Source organism: Gekko japonicus, unplaced genomic scaffold (assembly GCF_001447785.1).
Source record: "Gekko japonicus isolate JY-2015 unplaced genomic scaffold, Gekko_japonicus_V1.1 scaffold996, whole genome shotgun sequence".
NCBI classification, from domain to species: Eukaryota; Metazoa; Chordata; class Lepidosauria; order Squamata; family Gekkonidae; genus Gekko; species Gekko japonicus.
In genome coordinates, this window is record NW_015165267.1 from 52391 (window position 1) to 65717 (window position 13327).

Below are 13327 nucleotides of genomic sequence, written 5' to 3' on the forward strand. Positions count from 1 at the left end.
CAAGCTTCCACTGCACAGTGGGGATTTGAACCCGAGTTTCCTGGATCCTAGTCCAACACTTTAACCACTATACCACGCTGGCAGACATAATTTATCCAGGGTTATTTTTGGGCAGGAACGCACAGGAACGGAGTTCCGGCTGGCTCCCAAGTTGGCCACGCCCAGCAGGAACTCATTAGCATAATAGGCCACACCCAACAGCAGGAACTCATTAGGATTGGCTACATTAGGGGTGTGTGGCCTAACATGCAAAGGAGTTCCTGCTACAAAAAAGGCCCTGGGTTTTGACAACAAATGAGGTAAACAGAATAACAAGCAAAAGGTGGGTGTGGCTGGATAACCACACTTCTGGCAACATGTGGGTGCGGCCTAATGTGCTAATGACCTGTGCTGTCAGGGGTGTGGCCCAATATGCGAATGAGTTCCTGCTGTTGGGTGTGGCCTATTATGCTAATAAGTTCCTGCTGGGCTTCTTCTACAAAAAGAGCCCTGTTTGTAATGGCTGACCTCAAGGGTCAGTAGTTTTTCCCCCCCTGGAATATGTAGAAAATTGGATTTGACTAAGCCATCTCTGCTGCCTGGAGATCAGCTGCTATCCCAGGAGACCTCCAGTCATCACCTGGAGATTGTAAATCACCGTGTACAATTAAACAAACGACTGAGTTCTAGTACACTATCCGTTGGCTAAGCTTCCCTCAGAGACCCAGTCACATTAGAGCTTGCTACAGGAGCTCCCCAGTCACCAGCATCTAAGCGCGGTAGCGCACATCAAAAATTGTATAAGAATTAGCATTCTGAAATATGGCTTGCAGCACTTCATTCTAATGAAGAAATAAGTGCAGAATGACAAACCTGATGGACACGCAAACGGACAGTGTACTAGAACTCCGTCGTTTGGTCTGTAACTAGTACTGTATTACTTTGTATGTACTGCTAAGCTTTATATCACATATTGTAGTGTTATTGTTAATAATTGAATTCTCAACATTGCATATAAAAACCAACAAATATTGTTTAATTGTACACGGTGATTCACTGTTTCACTGGTTATTACACACCGTGGTCCTGTTTGTTGTAATATCACCTGGAGATTGGCAACCCTGCAAAGTGTAAACGCCATTTCTGGACTTTTTCCATTTCAACACAGTCAAGTTACACCCTTTAAAATTAATTGAAGTCAGCCGGCTTAGAAGGGTGAAATTCTGCTTAGGTCTGCATGACAGATCTCCTGAGTAACTCATGTCATTTTTTCTGCAGTCATCTGGATTCATCTATACATCTAATAGCCAAAGGCGCCCCCCACGTGCGGATATCTAAATCCGCACATCGGGGGCACCTGGGGGGCAGGGAGATTTTCCTGCACATTTGGGGCCATCCCCAGATGTGCAGAAAAATCTAAAAACTGTAAAAAAAACTACAAGGGGGATACTTAAATCCCCTCAAAAGTAAAGGAGTGTTCCCTGCGCATGTGCAGGGAATGCTCTGAGAAGGCTTCGCCACCGCCACCACAGGGGTCGGGGGCGGGAGAAGGCTTGGCGGGCCGGCCTCGCCACCTCCGCTGCTTGGGGATGGAAGCTTGGCAGGCCAGCCTCGCCGCCACTGCCGGGGAGGGAGGGGGGAAGGAGAAAACTTGGCGGCTGGCTGGCCAGCATCGCCACTGCTGCTGCTGGGGAGGGAGGGGGGAAGGAGAAGGCTGGGCTCGCCTGCTGCCGCATCTCCTGCTTCTGTAGGCTGGGAGCTGTGGGGAATGCTTCCCCCCCCCCGCGGGTATCACGGGTCCCGCCTCTTGTTATATACATTTACGCTTTAAGGAAAGTGTTCAAGGAAGTAAACAAGTTAACAAAAGGACAAACCCACACATAACCATTAATCCAGAAAGCGTCAAAAAACAGCCAGAGTTCAACTCTAGGTCAAGAATTGCATTCAAAAGGCCTTCTGGAAAAAAATTTGGGTGATGGCAGAAAGCCTGCAGTGAGGGAAGGTCTCCTCCAGGAGGTCGAGATCCAGGTGGAGATCTCCCACTATTACAGCTAATCTCCAGACAACCCAGATCAGTTGCCCTAGAGAAAATGGTTGCTATGGAGGGCGGGCTCGGTGGCATTATACCCTGCTGCAGTCCCTCCCCTCTACAAACCGCACCCTCCTCAGGTTCCATCTCCCAAATCTCCAGGTATTCCCCAACCAGGATCTGGCAACCCTAGCTGAGGGGTCTAAAATGTTCTTCAAGGGGAAGGGAGTTCCGACGATCAGGGTCACTCCCTTAAACTTTGGAACTATTGCCCCATGGAATTACTTTTACAGTACTTCTACATTTGATAGATGCCTTGTTGTAATCCTCACAACCACGGGAAGCTCACTCTTATTATACTTCCAAAGTAGGGGTGCCAACTTACATAGAAGTAACTCCCATTTTAGCAAGCGGGGTTAGCTCCCAGGTGAGTATTCTTAGAACTGTGGCCAAGCGGTGCTGCGACACTCTTCATGTTCCCTACATTTAGGGTTGGCAGGTCTGGGTTGGGAAACACCTGGAGATTTTGGGGGTTGAGCCTGGGGAGGGCGGGATTTGGGGAAGGGAGGAACCTCAACAGGGTACAATACCATAGAGCCCACCCTCCAAAGAAGCCATTTTCTCCAGGGGAACTGATCTTGGTCATCTGGAGATTGACTGTAATAATGGGAGATCTCTGGGTGCCGCCTGGAGGTTGGCAACCCTACCTACTCTGCCATTCAGTTAAATAGCTATATATTTGGCAGTGGAGTTAGGGTTGCCAAGACCTACCTTCATCCGGAGCGGGGGACTCCCGGGTTGCTCCTGGAGTGCGTGTGCACGCACTTTGCGCGCGCGTGCCACATCCGCGTCACCCGGAAGTGACGTGATTACGTCGGGCACGCTGGGGGCGGGGCCACGACCATCCGAGGGAAAACCATAGAGTTTTCCCTCGGATGACCGTGGCCCCGCCCCCAGCGTGCCCGGCATAGTCGCATCACTTCTAGGCGACGCGCACGTCGCGTACTTTGTGGGTGGGGTTCCCCCGGGGCCCGATCCGCCGCCGGCGGGTAACGGGCCTCTGGGGCGGGGATTTCCCCGCCCCCCGGGGGGACTTGGCAAGCCTAAGTGGAGTAACCCAGATATGGCTGGCTACATCAATGATGCAGATTTAGAGACAATTTCACCTATGGCTTTATATTGCAGAATGTATTCTGCTTTTGGCAATCACAAGGCGGGGAAAATGCCTATGAAGCCTTTGCCCTTCTAAATGTGCTCTGGTTTGCTGCTACTGCAAGACAGTTTCAACACTGTGCCTCTCCACTGAGGATGCAACCCTTCCTTCAGCATGATAACAGGCTAGAGCCTTGCTTTTAAAAAACACGAACGGCAAGATTCTTAAGATCAGAAACCCAATTCCATCCTGGCGCCAAATTAAGAGTTAGGCAGGCATGGTTGCGTGAAATACGATGTGACCACAAGGTGCCATGCATATTTTTCATACTGGCCCTTTCCGCACCCAGATTTTGCCTTGGTTTCTGAGCGCATCCTCTTCTTCCGCTCTGCATTCCCTCCCACTGTCAATTCCAGTTTGTGTCAGGGCTTTTTCTTGTTTCAGCATTTATTTTACAGGAATCTGCATTCAGACCGCTTCCAGCACACTGTTGCCCTGGAGTTACCAAAACTCCTTTTGCTGTGATTCTTTGTTCTCTTCTGCTTTTAAATCCCTAATCCTTTCTAAAGTAGAATTGTTTCTGCGGGTATTCAAGACCTGCCCACTGCCCTCCCCCGTTGTTGCCTCTCTCTCTTTAGGTTGACGCTCCCTCCCCATTCTGTTTTCTTTCCCTCCTTTTTCAAAGAAAAAAGAGGAAAAAAGCCAGAGAGAGTGTAAGAAGGAATCAGTAAATATAAAGGACTAGGGGATTCCCTGCTCCCAAACATGAAAGTCTTGCATGTGTGGGCCTGAATTTCCCTCTCCCTTCCCTTTCTTTTTGCAGAATCAAGGAAGGAGGGAGGGAGGGAGGGAGGGAGGGAGGAAGGCATTTGAAAGATCATAGAATCATACGATCCGCCTAGACGGAGCATCCCTGACGAGTGTTTGTCCAGCTGCTGCTTAAAGACTGCCAGTGAGGGGGAGCCCACCACCTCCCAAGGCAGCTGATTCCACTGTTGCACAACTCTTACTGTAAAAAAGGTTTTTTCCTAATATCCAGCCGGTACCTTCCCGCCCTTAATTTAAACCCATTATTGCGAGTCCCGTCTGCTGCCAACAGGAACAGCTCCCTGGTTGCCTTTCTCTTCATCTTAGATAAAGCAGCCACTTAGCTCAAAAAAATGCAGGTTTTGCTTGTAGATGCAGAATGCATGCAGAATACACAAATAAATAAACTGGAGGGGGGGAAACCAGCCCAGAGGGAATGCGTGCGACTGCGAAGTCAGTTCTTAAGGCTCGACTCCTTGGATTCTCCGGAGCAAGCTGTCAGTGCAGGAAGGGCCACTGATACTGTGCAGGGACTCTCTCAAAGAGGCAATCCAAGAGATGTTTACCTGCTTCAGGTTGTGGCTGGGCACCAAGGCTGATTCACTGTCCGGAAGAGGGGTCTGGAAGGGAAAAGAACAAGGAAACTTCTTTAGGCAGTTTACAAGGTGAGGAAGCAACTGTCTACTGCATGCACTCAGCACAGTATAGCACAGCAGCAGCATCCTTCAGGCAAAGGAAATGACTCCGCAGAAAAAGGATCTGCTGTTAACTTTGGGGATCAAGAGGCCTCAGACTGACCGGACGGCGGGAGACCAAACACCAACATGTATTGTCTATTTAGACAATATTTAGACATCTATTCTTATCCCAGGAGCCCAGGATAGCATACACAATTTCCCCCCTTTGCAATTTTATCTTCACAACACTTCTGTGAGTTAGGTTAGGCAGAGACAGAAGGACTGGCCCAAGGTCATCCAGGGAGCTTCGTGACTAAGTACAGATTTGAACGCAGCTCTCTTGAGTCCCGACAGTACTGTAACAGCTATAACCACACTGGTTTATCACCAAATCTCAGGGAGCAGCATGGATACAGCGCATAAGAGGTGTGCCACAAGCAGCGCTCACAAAAGGAAATGAGTGGCCTAGTTCTCGCCCTAGAGAGATTTGGAGTTTGATAGCAAACCCATTTCCCATGGGTAGACCAGGCCTCTCTACCTTCCCTAAGAAATAATGGAGCCATTATTTCCTAAGGGCTGCAGCCCCCTGAGGTCACGACCACCTGCTCTGCTGTTAGTCAGTGTTAGACTCGTGCATGGGAGTTTGGTTCATTTCTTTTGGCTTTTGGTTTTAATTCCAAAAAGGCCTGTTTTGTCATCAGGTGGTTTAGCAGAGTCCTGTTTATTTAATTCACTTATACCCTGCCTTTCTCCTCAGTGGGGACTCAAAAGCGGCCTACATCATCATTCTCCTCTCCTCCATTTTATCCTCACAACAAACCCCATGAGGTAAATTTAGCTGAGAGAGTGTGACTGGCCCAAGGTCACCCAGTGAGCTTCTATGGCTTGAATAGGGATTCAGACCTGGGGGTCCCAGATCGTAGTCCAACACTTTTAATCACTACGCCACACTGAGTCATTGTCTGGCTCTTGTTTCTTTTATCATTGTGTCGTTTTCATACTTCTTTTGGTTATTGTTTCCCGTAAGGTTCAAGATGCCCCCGCCGTTTACTCGGTTCTGCACCTTCACGATTTTCCATCCAAACTGGACAAAGCTCAAAGGGGGACCCAGGACACCTGCACTGCTGAATTTCAGACAAACAGAACAACACACACCCCTTCCCTGCAATGAAAGGGACCCCTGTTAAAGCCTATGGGGGACCTGAGAGGAAATATGCCAAACAGTAACACAGAGAGCACCGCAGTGCAGTGAAGCCACATTGCTTGAAGGACACTACTACGAGGAACCTGCAAACTAATAAAAGCCAGGTCATATGTATGTAGGCTTACCAACCTCCAGGTGGGATAGAAATAGAACTACTGCAATCTGTGCAATCAAAAGCTTGATATAATATCTAAATGGATACAAAATTACAAATCACATATTCACTAATAACATTATCATTTACAGATGAATAAGTAAGATGATGGACGAAATTCCCCGGAGTTGATGTTCCGTTTCTGGTGTTCATTCGCATAGTGCTATCAAACCATAGTGTCAAATGCGGGCTGATCACTATGCGAATGAACACCAGAAACGTATAGGAATTAAGAAAAATCCATTTGGAAAACTTTTTGTGACCATATGAAGGCACGTCTGTATGAGGTTTGATGTGTGAAGAAGTCATCACGAAACGGAACATCAACTCCGGGGAATTTCGTCCATCATCTTACTTATTCATCTGTAAATGATAATGTTATTAGTGAATATGTGATTTGTAATTTTGTATCCATTTAGATATTATATTCAGCTTTTGATTGCACGGATTGCAGTAGTTCTATTTCTATTTCTTCTTGTTATTCCATACTGAAAAAAAACTCCAGGTGGGGCCTGGAGATATCCCAGAACTATAACTGATCTCCAGATGACCAAGATCAGTTCCCCTGGTGAAAATGGCTGTACTGGAGCGTACATTGTACCCTGCTGAGGTCCCTCTCTTCCTCAAACCCTGCCCTCCCTAGGCTCCACCTCCCAAATCTCTAGGAAGTTCCCAACCTGGAGCTGGTAACCCCACATGTATGTAATGCTAATGGCTACAGTTTGCAATCAATCGGAACAAGCGTAGGGCCTCCCTCTCTCCTCTAGGGATGCCAGCCTCCAAGTGGGACCTGAGGATCCCCCAGAATTACAGTCTACAGAGATTAGTTCCTAGGGTTACCGAGTTCCAGGTGACACCTGAAGATCTCCTGCTGTTACAGCTGGTTTCCAGACAACCAAGATCCATTCCCCTGGAGGAAATGGCTGCTTTGGAGGGTGGACTCTATTGCATTATACTTGCTGAAGTCCCTTCCTGCCCCAAAGCCCGCACTCCCCAGGCTCCAATCCCAAATCTCCAGGTATTTTCCAATCTGAAACTGGCAACTCTATTCGTTCCCCTGGAGAAAGTGGATGCTTTGGAGGGTCGACTCTGTGGCACTGTGCCCCACTGAGGTCCCTGTCCTCCCCAGGCTCCACCCCCAAATCTCCAGGAGTTTCCCAACTTGGATCTGGCAACCCAACCCCCACCCATCTTTTGCTGGGGGCTGCAGGGAAGACCTGACAACCCTACTCTCCCCTCCCCCTAAGGGACACTTTGCTCTATGCCTTCATGAGGCAAATATTGTCTGCCTTGTAAAAGTGAAACCAATAGAGGCAGAGACTGAAATAATGCAAGAAACCAGAACAAAACAAAACAAGATAATGGTCCCGATCACACGCAGAATTAGCCGCACGATAGGCACGAATGGCGGGCAGATTTTAAGGGCGCGAACACACGGGAACATCTGGCAAGCGTTCCGCACCCGTCGGCAACCTGCTTTGCTCCCCCGAAGAGCGGAGTAAAAAGACACTGGGAAAAGTCCAGTAGCAAACGGGTTGCTACGGAACACAGACGGACTTTCCCCTGTGTGATCGCTCCAGCACGCTCTCATGGCGTTCGGATGGTCTGATCTGGCCATCCCGACTCCGTGTCGTTGGTTTTCCCCCTTCTCAGTATGTGCATCATCGCATACTGCCGTAGGAAGCCCTCAGTGTGGAGATGCGATTCATTGATCCTCCGTTTAATCGCGTCGAAAACAAACAGCAAAAAACCCCAAACCCAACTCACCCGCGATTGTGTCTGATCACGCAGTGGCGGGCTATGCCCGCCGCTTCAAAGAACTGTGTGATCGCCCAACTGTGGGTCAATTTCCTCCAGGGTAAATAGCCTTGCTTCCCCCGCGTGTTATCTCGTGCGTGTGACCGCAACCCATGTTTGTTTTGCTCTTCATTATAGGCTGTTTAGTTTTCATGTTAATTAAGACAATTACATTTTATTTGAACAATTACATCTTTTATAGTTATGTATGAATCAGACTTTATGAAAAGCTGTGATTTGTATTGTAAGTATACTTATTTGTATAAGTTAAGAACCGTTTAAAGCCATTATAGAAAACTGTGTGCACCTTTACCTTCTCCATCTCCAACTCTGTATTACAAAATATTCTAAATAAACTTACGTTTTTTGAAAGAAAAAAAAATTAAGACAATTACGGGACATGCCATTTTTGTAATTATTGTAATTAATAATCAAAGGAATGCACAAGTCTAAGTGTCCCCAGCTTCTTTAAATTTTAAAGGGTCATTATGTTTTATGGGAGCAGACCTTGGAAGGCAGTTCTGCCCATAGGAAATAATGGTCCTTTAAAATTTAAAAGGACAGAGATGTTCCCAAAAGAGCAGCTGGCAGGGCCAACTTCTCTCTCTCTCACTCACTCTCTCTCTCTCTCTCTGAAACCTGAAGCACTCCCAAAATTCTAGGAGATAAATCTTTGTTAACTCCCAGAATTTTAGGAGTGTTTTTGTTTATTTTGGATACACCCTAGCCAACCCTGAAAGAGCTAATTTCGAGTTGATTTTTAGCTCTGGTATATCCAAATGCACACCCCAGGTTAATTTCTGCTCTCCCCACATCATGACCCTGATCTCATTTATTTCAAGATTTATACCCTGCTTTCCTCCTGTAAGTAGCTTTATAACACTGTTCTCCCCTCCTCTATCCTAACAACAACCCTGCGAGACAGGCTAGGCTGAGAGAGCGAGTGGTACAAGGTCACCCAGTGAAATTCCACAGCAAAGGAGGGATATAAAACCCCTGTCTCCCACACTCTAGTCTGATACTCTAACCACAGACCCACAAGCTCCCAAGGACGCGAGAAGGTTGCTGCGTTCTTCTGAAAAAGGCTGGGGAAATCTGATCACAGATGTTCCAGTGCTGACCCACAGCCTAGGGCAAAACATAATCTCACGACTCTCCTCCTGCACCCTACCCTGATGCTGTGAGGAGATATTAGTGTGTAAGTATTTCATGACTAATTAAGAAGCACGAATGCCCATTCACTATATAGGCAAAGAGGTTTTCCTCTTTGACTCTGGAAGCCACGAGGAAGATCTGGGGCCTGGAGACCGAGAAGCCCTATGAGGAAAGGCTGAGGAACTTGGGAATGTTCAGTCTGGAGAAGGGGAGGTTGAGGGGGACATGATGGCTCTCTTGAAGTATTTGAAAGGCTTTCACTTGGAGGAGGGCAGGGAGCTGTTCCTGTTTGCAGTACAGGATGGGACTCGCAAGAATAGGTTTAAATAAAGGGCGGGAAGGTACCAGCTGGATATTAAAGGTAAAGGTTCCCTTGCTTGAAAGCCAGTCGAATCCGACTCTAGGGTTGCGGTGCTCATCTCCGTTTCAAAGCTGAAGAGCCAGCGCTGTCCAAAGACGTTTCCGTGGTCATGTGACCGGCGTGACTAAACACCAAGGCGCACAGAACGCTGTTACCTTCCCACTGAAGTGGCACCTATTTATCTACTTGCAGTTTCTTGCTTTCGAACTGCTAGGTTGGCAGGAGCTGGAACTAGAGACGGGAGCTCACTCCGTCATGCGGCACCCGGGTCTCGAACTGCTGAACTACCGACCTTCCACAGCCTGCAGTTCAGCGTCTTAACCACTTGAGCCACAGCAGCTCCAATCGCTGGATCTTAGGAAACACTTTTTTACAGTGAGAGTTGTGCAACAGTGGGATCAGCTGCCTCAGGAGGCCTGTGTGGCCAATTCCAACGCTGTGATTCTATGATTCTAAGAGACTGCCCTGATGGCCGGAGAACAGATGTGCACTTTCTTCTATGTCCACTAAGCTGAGGTAACAGTGGGGAACCAAAGCGGCTTACAGAGTTCTCATCTCTTCCATTTTATCCTCACAATAGCCCTGTGAATCAGGTTAGGCTGAGGGGCAGGAACGCACAGGAACGGAGTTCCAGCTGGCTCCCAAGTTGGCCACGCCCAGCAGGAACTCATTAGCATAATAGGCCACACCCAACAGCAGAAACTCATTAGGATTGGCTACATTAGAGGGGGTGGCCTAACATGCAAAGGAGTTCCTGTTACAAAAAAAGGCCCTGGGTTTTGACAACAAACAAGGTCAACAGAATAAGAAGCAAAAGGTGGGTGAGGCTGGATGAGCATACTTCTGGTAACATGGGGGTGCGGCCTAATGTGCTAATGAGCTGTGCTGTTGGGTGTGGCCTATTATGCTAATGAGTTCCTGCTGGGCTTTTTCTACAAAAAGAGCCCTGGCTGAGGGAGTGCAACTAGCCCAAGGTTGCCAAGCGAGCTTCTATGGCACGAGTGGGAATTCAAACCCAGGTCTCTCAGATACTAGTCCGAAAGTCTTAAGAACTACACCACACTGGCTGTCAATCCTAGTGAGAAAAACTGTGATCCTAGTAAGTTCTGTTGAATTCAGTGAAACTCACTTCTGAGTATATATGCCAGTTTGGTGTAGTGGTTAAGTGTGCGGACTCTAATCTGGGAGAACCGGGTTTGATTCCCCACTCCTCCACTTGCCCCTGCTGATGTGACCTTGGGTCAGTCACAAGCTCTGGCACAGCTGTCCTTGAAAAAGAGCAGTTTGTGTCAGAGTTCTCTCAGCCCCACCCACCTCACAGGGTGTCTGTTGTGGGGAAAACTGTGATCCTAGTAAGTTCTGTTGAATTCAGTGAAACTTACTTCTGAGTATATATGCTGCTCTCAGCGATCTAAATTACCACATACACATCCTGTATTACTTCCCATTATAAGGTATCACTTTGTGCTTCATAACTCATGGTATGTATCTGGTTGGTGACATGAGGATAGTCCTCAGTGAGAACAGCGTTCCACATCTGACCTGTAACTCTGGTTCATGCATGCAGGACACTGAGGTGACTGAACCCTGGGGGTTGGTTGGAGGGATTGCACCACACAAGACTGCAGGTAGGGCACTGTGGAAGAGGTCATAAGAACATAAGATCCAATGTTGGATCAGGCCAATGGTCCATCCAGTCCAACACTCTGTCACACTGTGGCCAAAAATACCAGGTGCCACCAGGAGGTCCACCAGTGGGGCCAGGACATTAGAAGCCCATTAGAAGAAGTCGTATTTTGGAAGGTATACCAAAGACTCTCTGCCAAACAAGAACACAGCATCTCAAGCAACAAAAGAAGGTAAAAACATTCTCTCTGCTGGTGCAGGGTTCCATTTGCATGGAGAGTAGGGGGGTTTCATTCAAAGACTCACAATGGCAACCCACTGCCTGCAGTCTCAAGAGGTACAATCCATTTCACCACCTCAGGATTCTACCTTATTTGCTTGTATGTGGGAACCAGCCCTTACGAAAACCATTTGCCCCAAGGTTACCCAGATGGCAAGTAAGTTCCAATATTAGGGGCCAATCAGGACTGCCAACCACCAGGTGGGGCCTGGAGTTTTCCTGGAAATCCAAGTAATCACCACATCAGTGTCCATTTTCCGTGGAGGAAATGGCAGCTTCTGAAGATGGACTCTGTGGTATACCATAGAGTTTTGGAGAAAGGGATGTCCTAGAGTGACACTGTGTCCCTTCTGAGCTCTCTCTCCTCCCCAGGCACTGACCCCCATATCTCCAGGAATTTCCCAAGCCAGAGTTGACAACCCTAAGGCCAATCAATATACACCAGATACCCACACAGGATAAGAAAATAAGATGCTATACTTCTTCAGCAGAAATCAGGGCAGTCTATAAACATAGAGCCTGCCCTACCATGAGGTAAAGTGAGACAGCCACTCTGGGTGGTGGATGGGGAAGGGGGAATTATTTGGAGTTCCTCCTCAAGACTCCCATGAAAATGTGTTGGGTGGCCTTGAGCCAGCCACTTTCTCTCAACCTAATCCACCTCACAGGGCTGTTATGAAGTAACCTGAGAAAGGGGGGGGGAAACGTATAACACTCTAAACTCCTTGGAGGAAGGGTGGGATAAAATATATTGAACAGATACCAGTTATCACCTCAGGCCAGAAACACTTTCTGTGGTGGAACCAGATTTACTACAAAATAACTTTCTAGGAAACGGCTCGTCTCCTCGCCCCGTTGCCCCACCCGAGTTCAGCACTGCTAAGCATGCGCTTGACGGGACTGCTGTGGTATTTCAAGGACTGTCGCAAGAGGTCCCGGGGAATTTTTTTCTCCACCTTTGAGAGGTTTAGTTAGAGAGAGAGAGAGAGATCAGCTAGCTAACAGCTTCCCAAGACGTTAGTGGGCACTTTTTGACCACTCACTAATATGCAAAATGGAGGGAAACAATCCAAATGGAGGCATGTAGAAAACGTCACCACAACAAGAACACAACGGCAAAGCCAACACACGGATGCCGGATGTGTGTGTAGGAGAGGGAAGACACCTCACCGCTAAATGCAAAGAAAAGAAAGCATGATCCATCCTAAATTTCTTCATTTCTGTTTCTTTCCCACTCTGCTTAGCAGGGGTCATTTCCTGCAGGAGCACACAGGAGCGGAGCTCCGGCAGTAAAGAGCCCAGGGGGCGGGCCCAAGCAACAAGCCCCACCCCCTGCTCCCAGCAGCCCTCAGTCAGAGCAAGAAGCATCCAGATAAGTTGCAGAGCCCCCCTGCCCCAAAACAGTCCAGTGGCACCTTTAAGACCAAGTTTTATTCAGGTACAAGCTCTCCCCTCCACTGTGAGGACAGATCTGCATGTCTTCCCCTCCCCAATAGCTAGCCATCCAAAATTGTCCAGTGGAGCCTGAGCGGTGGGTGATGCCTTCTGACACTTCCATGGTGGTCTCCCATCCAAGTACTGACCAGTTGGTGTAGTGGTTAGGAGCAGGGACTCTAATCTGGGAGCTGCAGCTGCTGGTGTGGCCTTGGGTTGGTTACAAGTTCTTTCAGGGCTGTTCTCTCAGGAGCAGTCCTCAAAAGAGCTCTCTCAGCCCCACCTCCCTCACAGGGCATCTGTTGTGGGGAGCAATGCTCCCTCTAAGCTGCAGAGTTTTGTGAGCAAAAATTCTACTCGGTGAGCTGCTGGCATCAAAGTGGTGAGCGAGCAATTTGGCTACTGCATAAATTAGTTTGCTCTTGAGCCATCCTTCCTGAGCGAAGATAAAAATGTGTGAGCGGGTGGTGAAGGGTGGGGTATCAATCAATGTTCCCTCTAAGCTGCGGAGTCTTGTGAGCAAAAACTCTGCTTTGTGAGCTACTGGAAATAAATTTGTGAGCGAGTGATTTGGCTCCTGCATAAATGAGTTTGCTCTGGAGCCCCATCCTTCCTGAGCTAAGACAAAAACGTGTGTGCTGGAGGCTAAAAAACTGTGCGCTAGCTCACAC

General features: G+C 48.2%; 1 protein-coding gene across 1 annotated transcript in view; it reads right to left on the minus strand.

The window, feature by feature from the left end:
• RAPGEF3 (Rap guanine nucleotide exchange factor 3) overlaps positions 1-13327 on the minus strand; it is a gene marked incomplete at its 3' end in the record, with an annotated part of 89656 nt that overhangs the window by 48978 nt on the left and 27351 nt on the right. The window contains exon 3 of the mRNA XM_015410213.1: positions 4535-4588. Within this exon, the coding sequence (XP_015265699.1) occupies positions 4535-4588 (54 nt within the window). The remainder of the gene's footprint in view (positions 1-4534; positions 4589-13327) is intronic.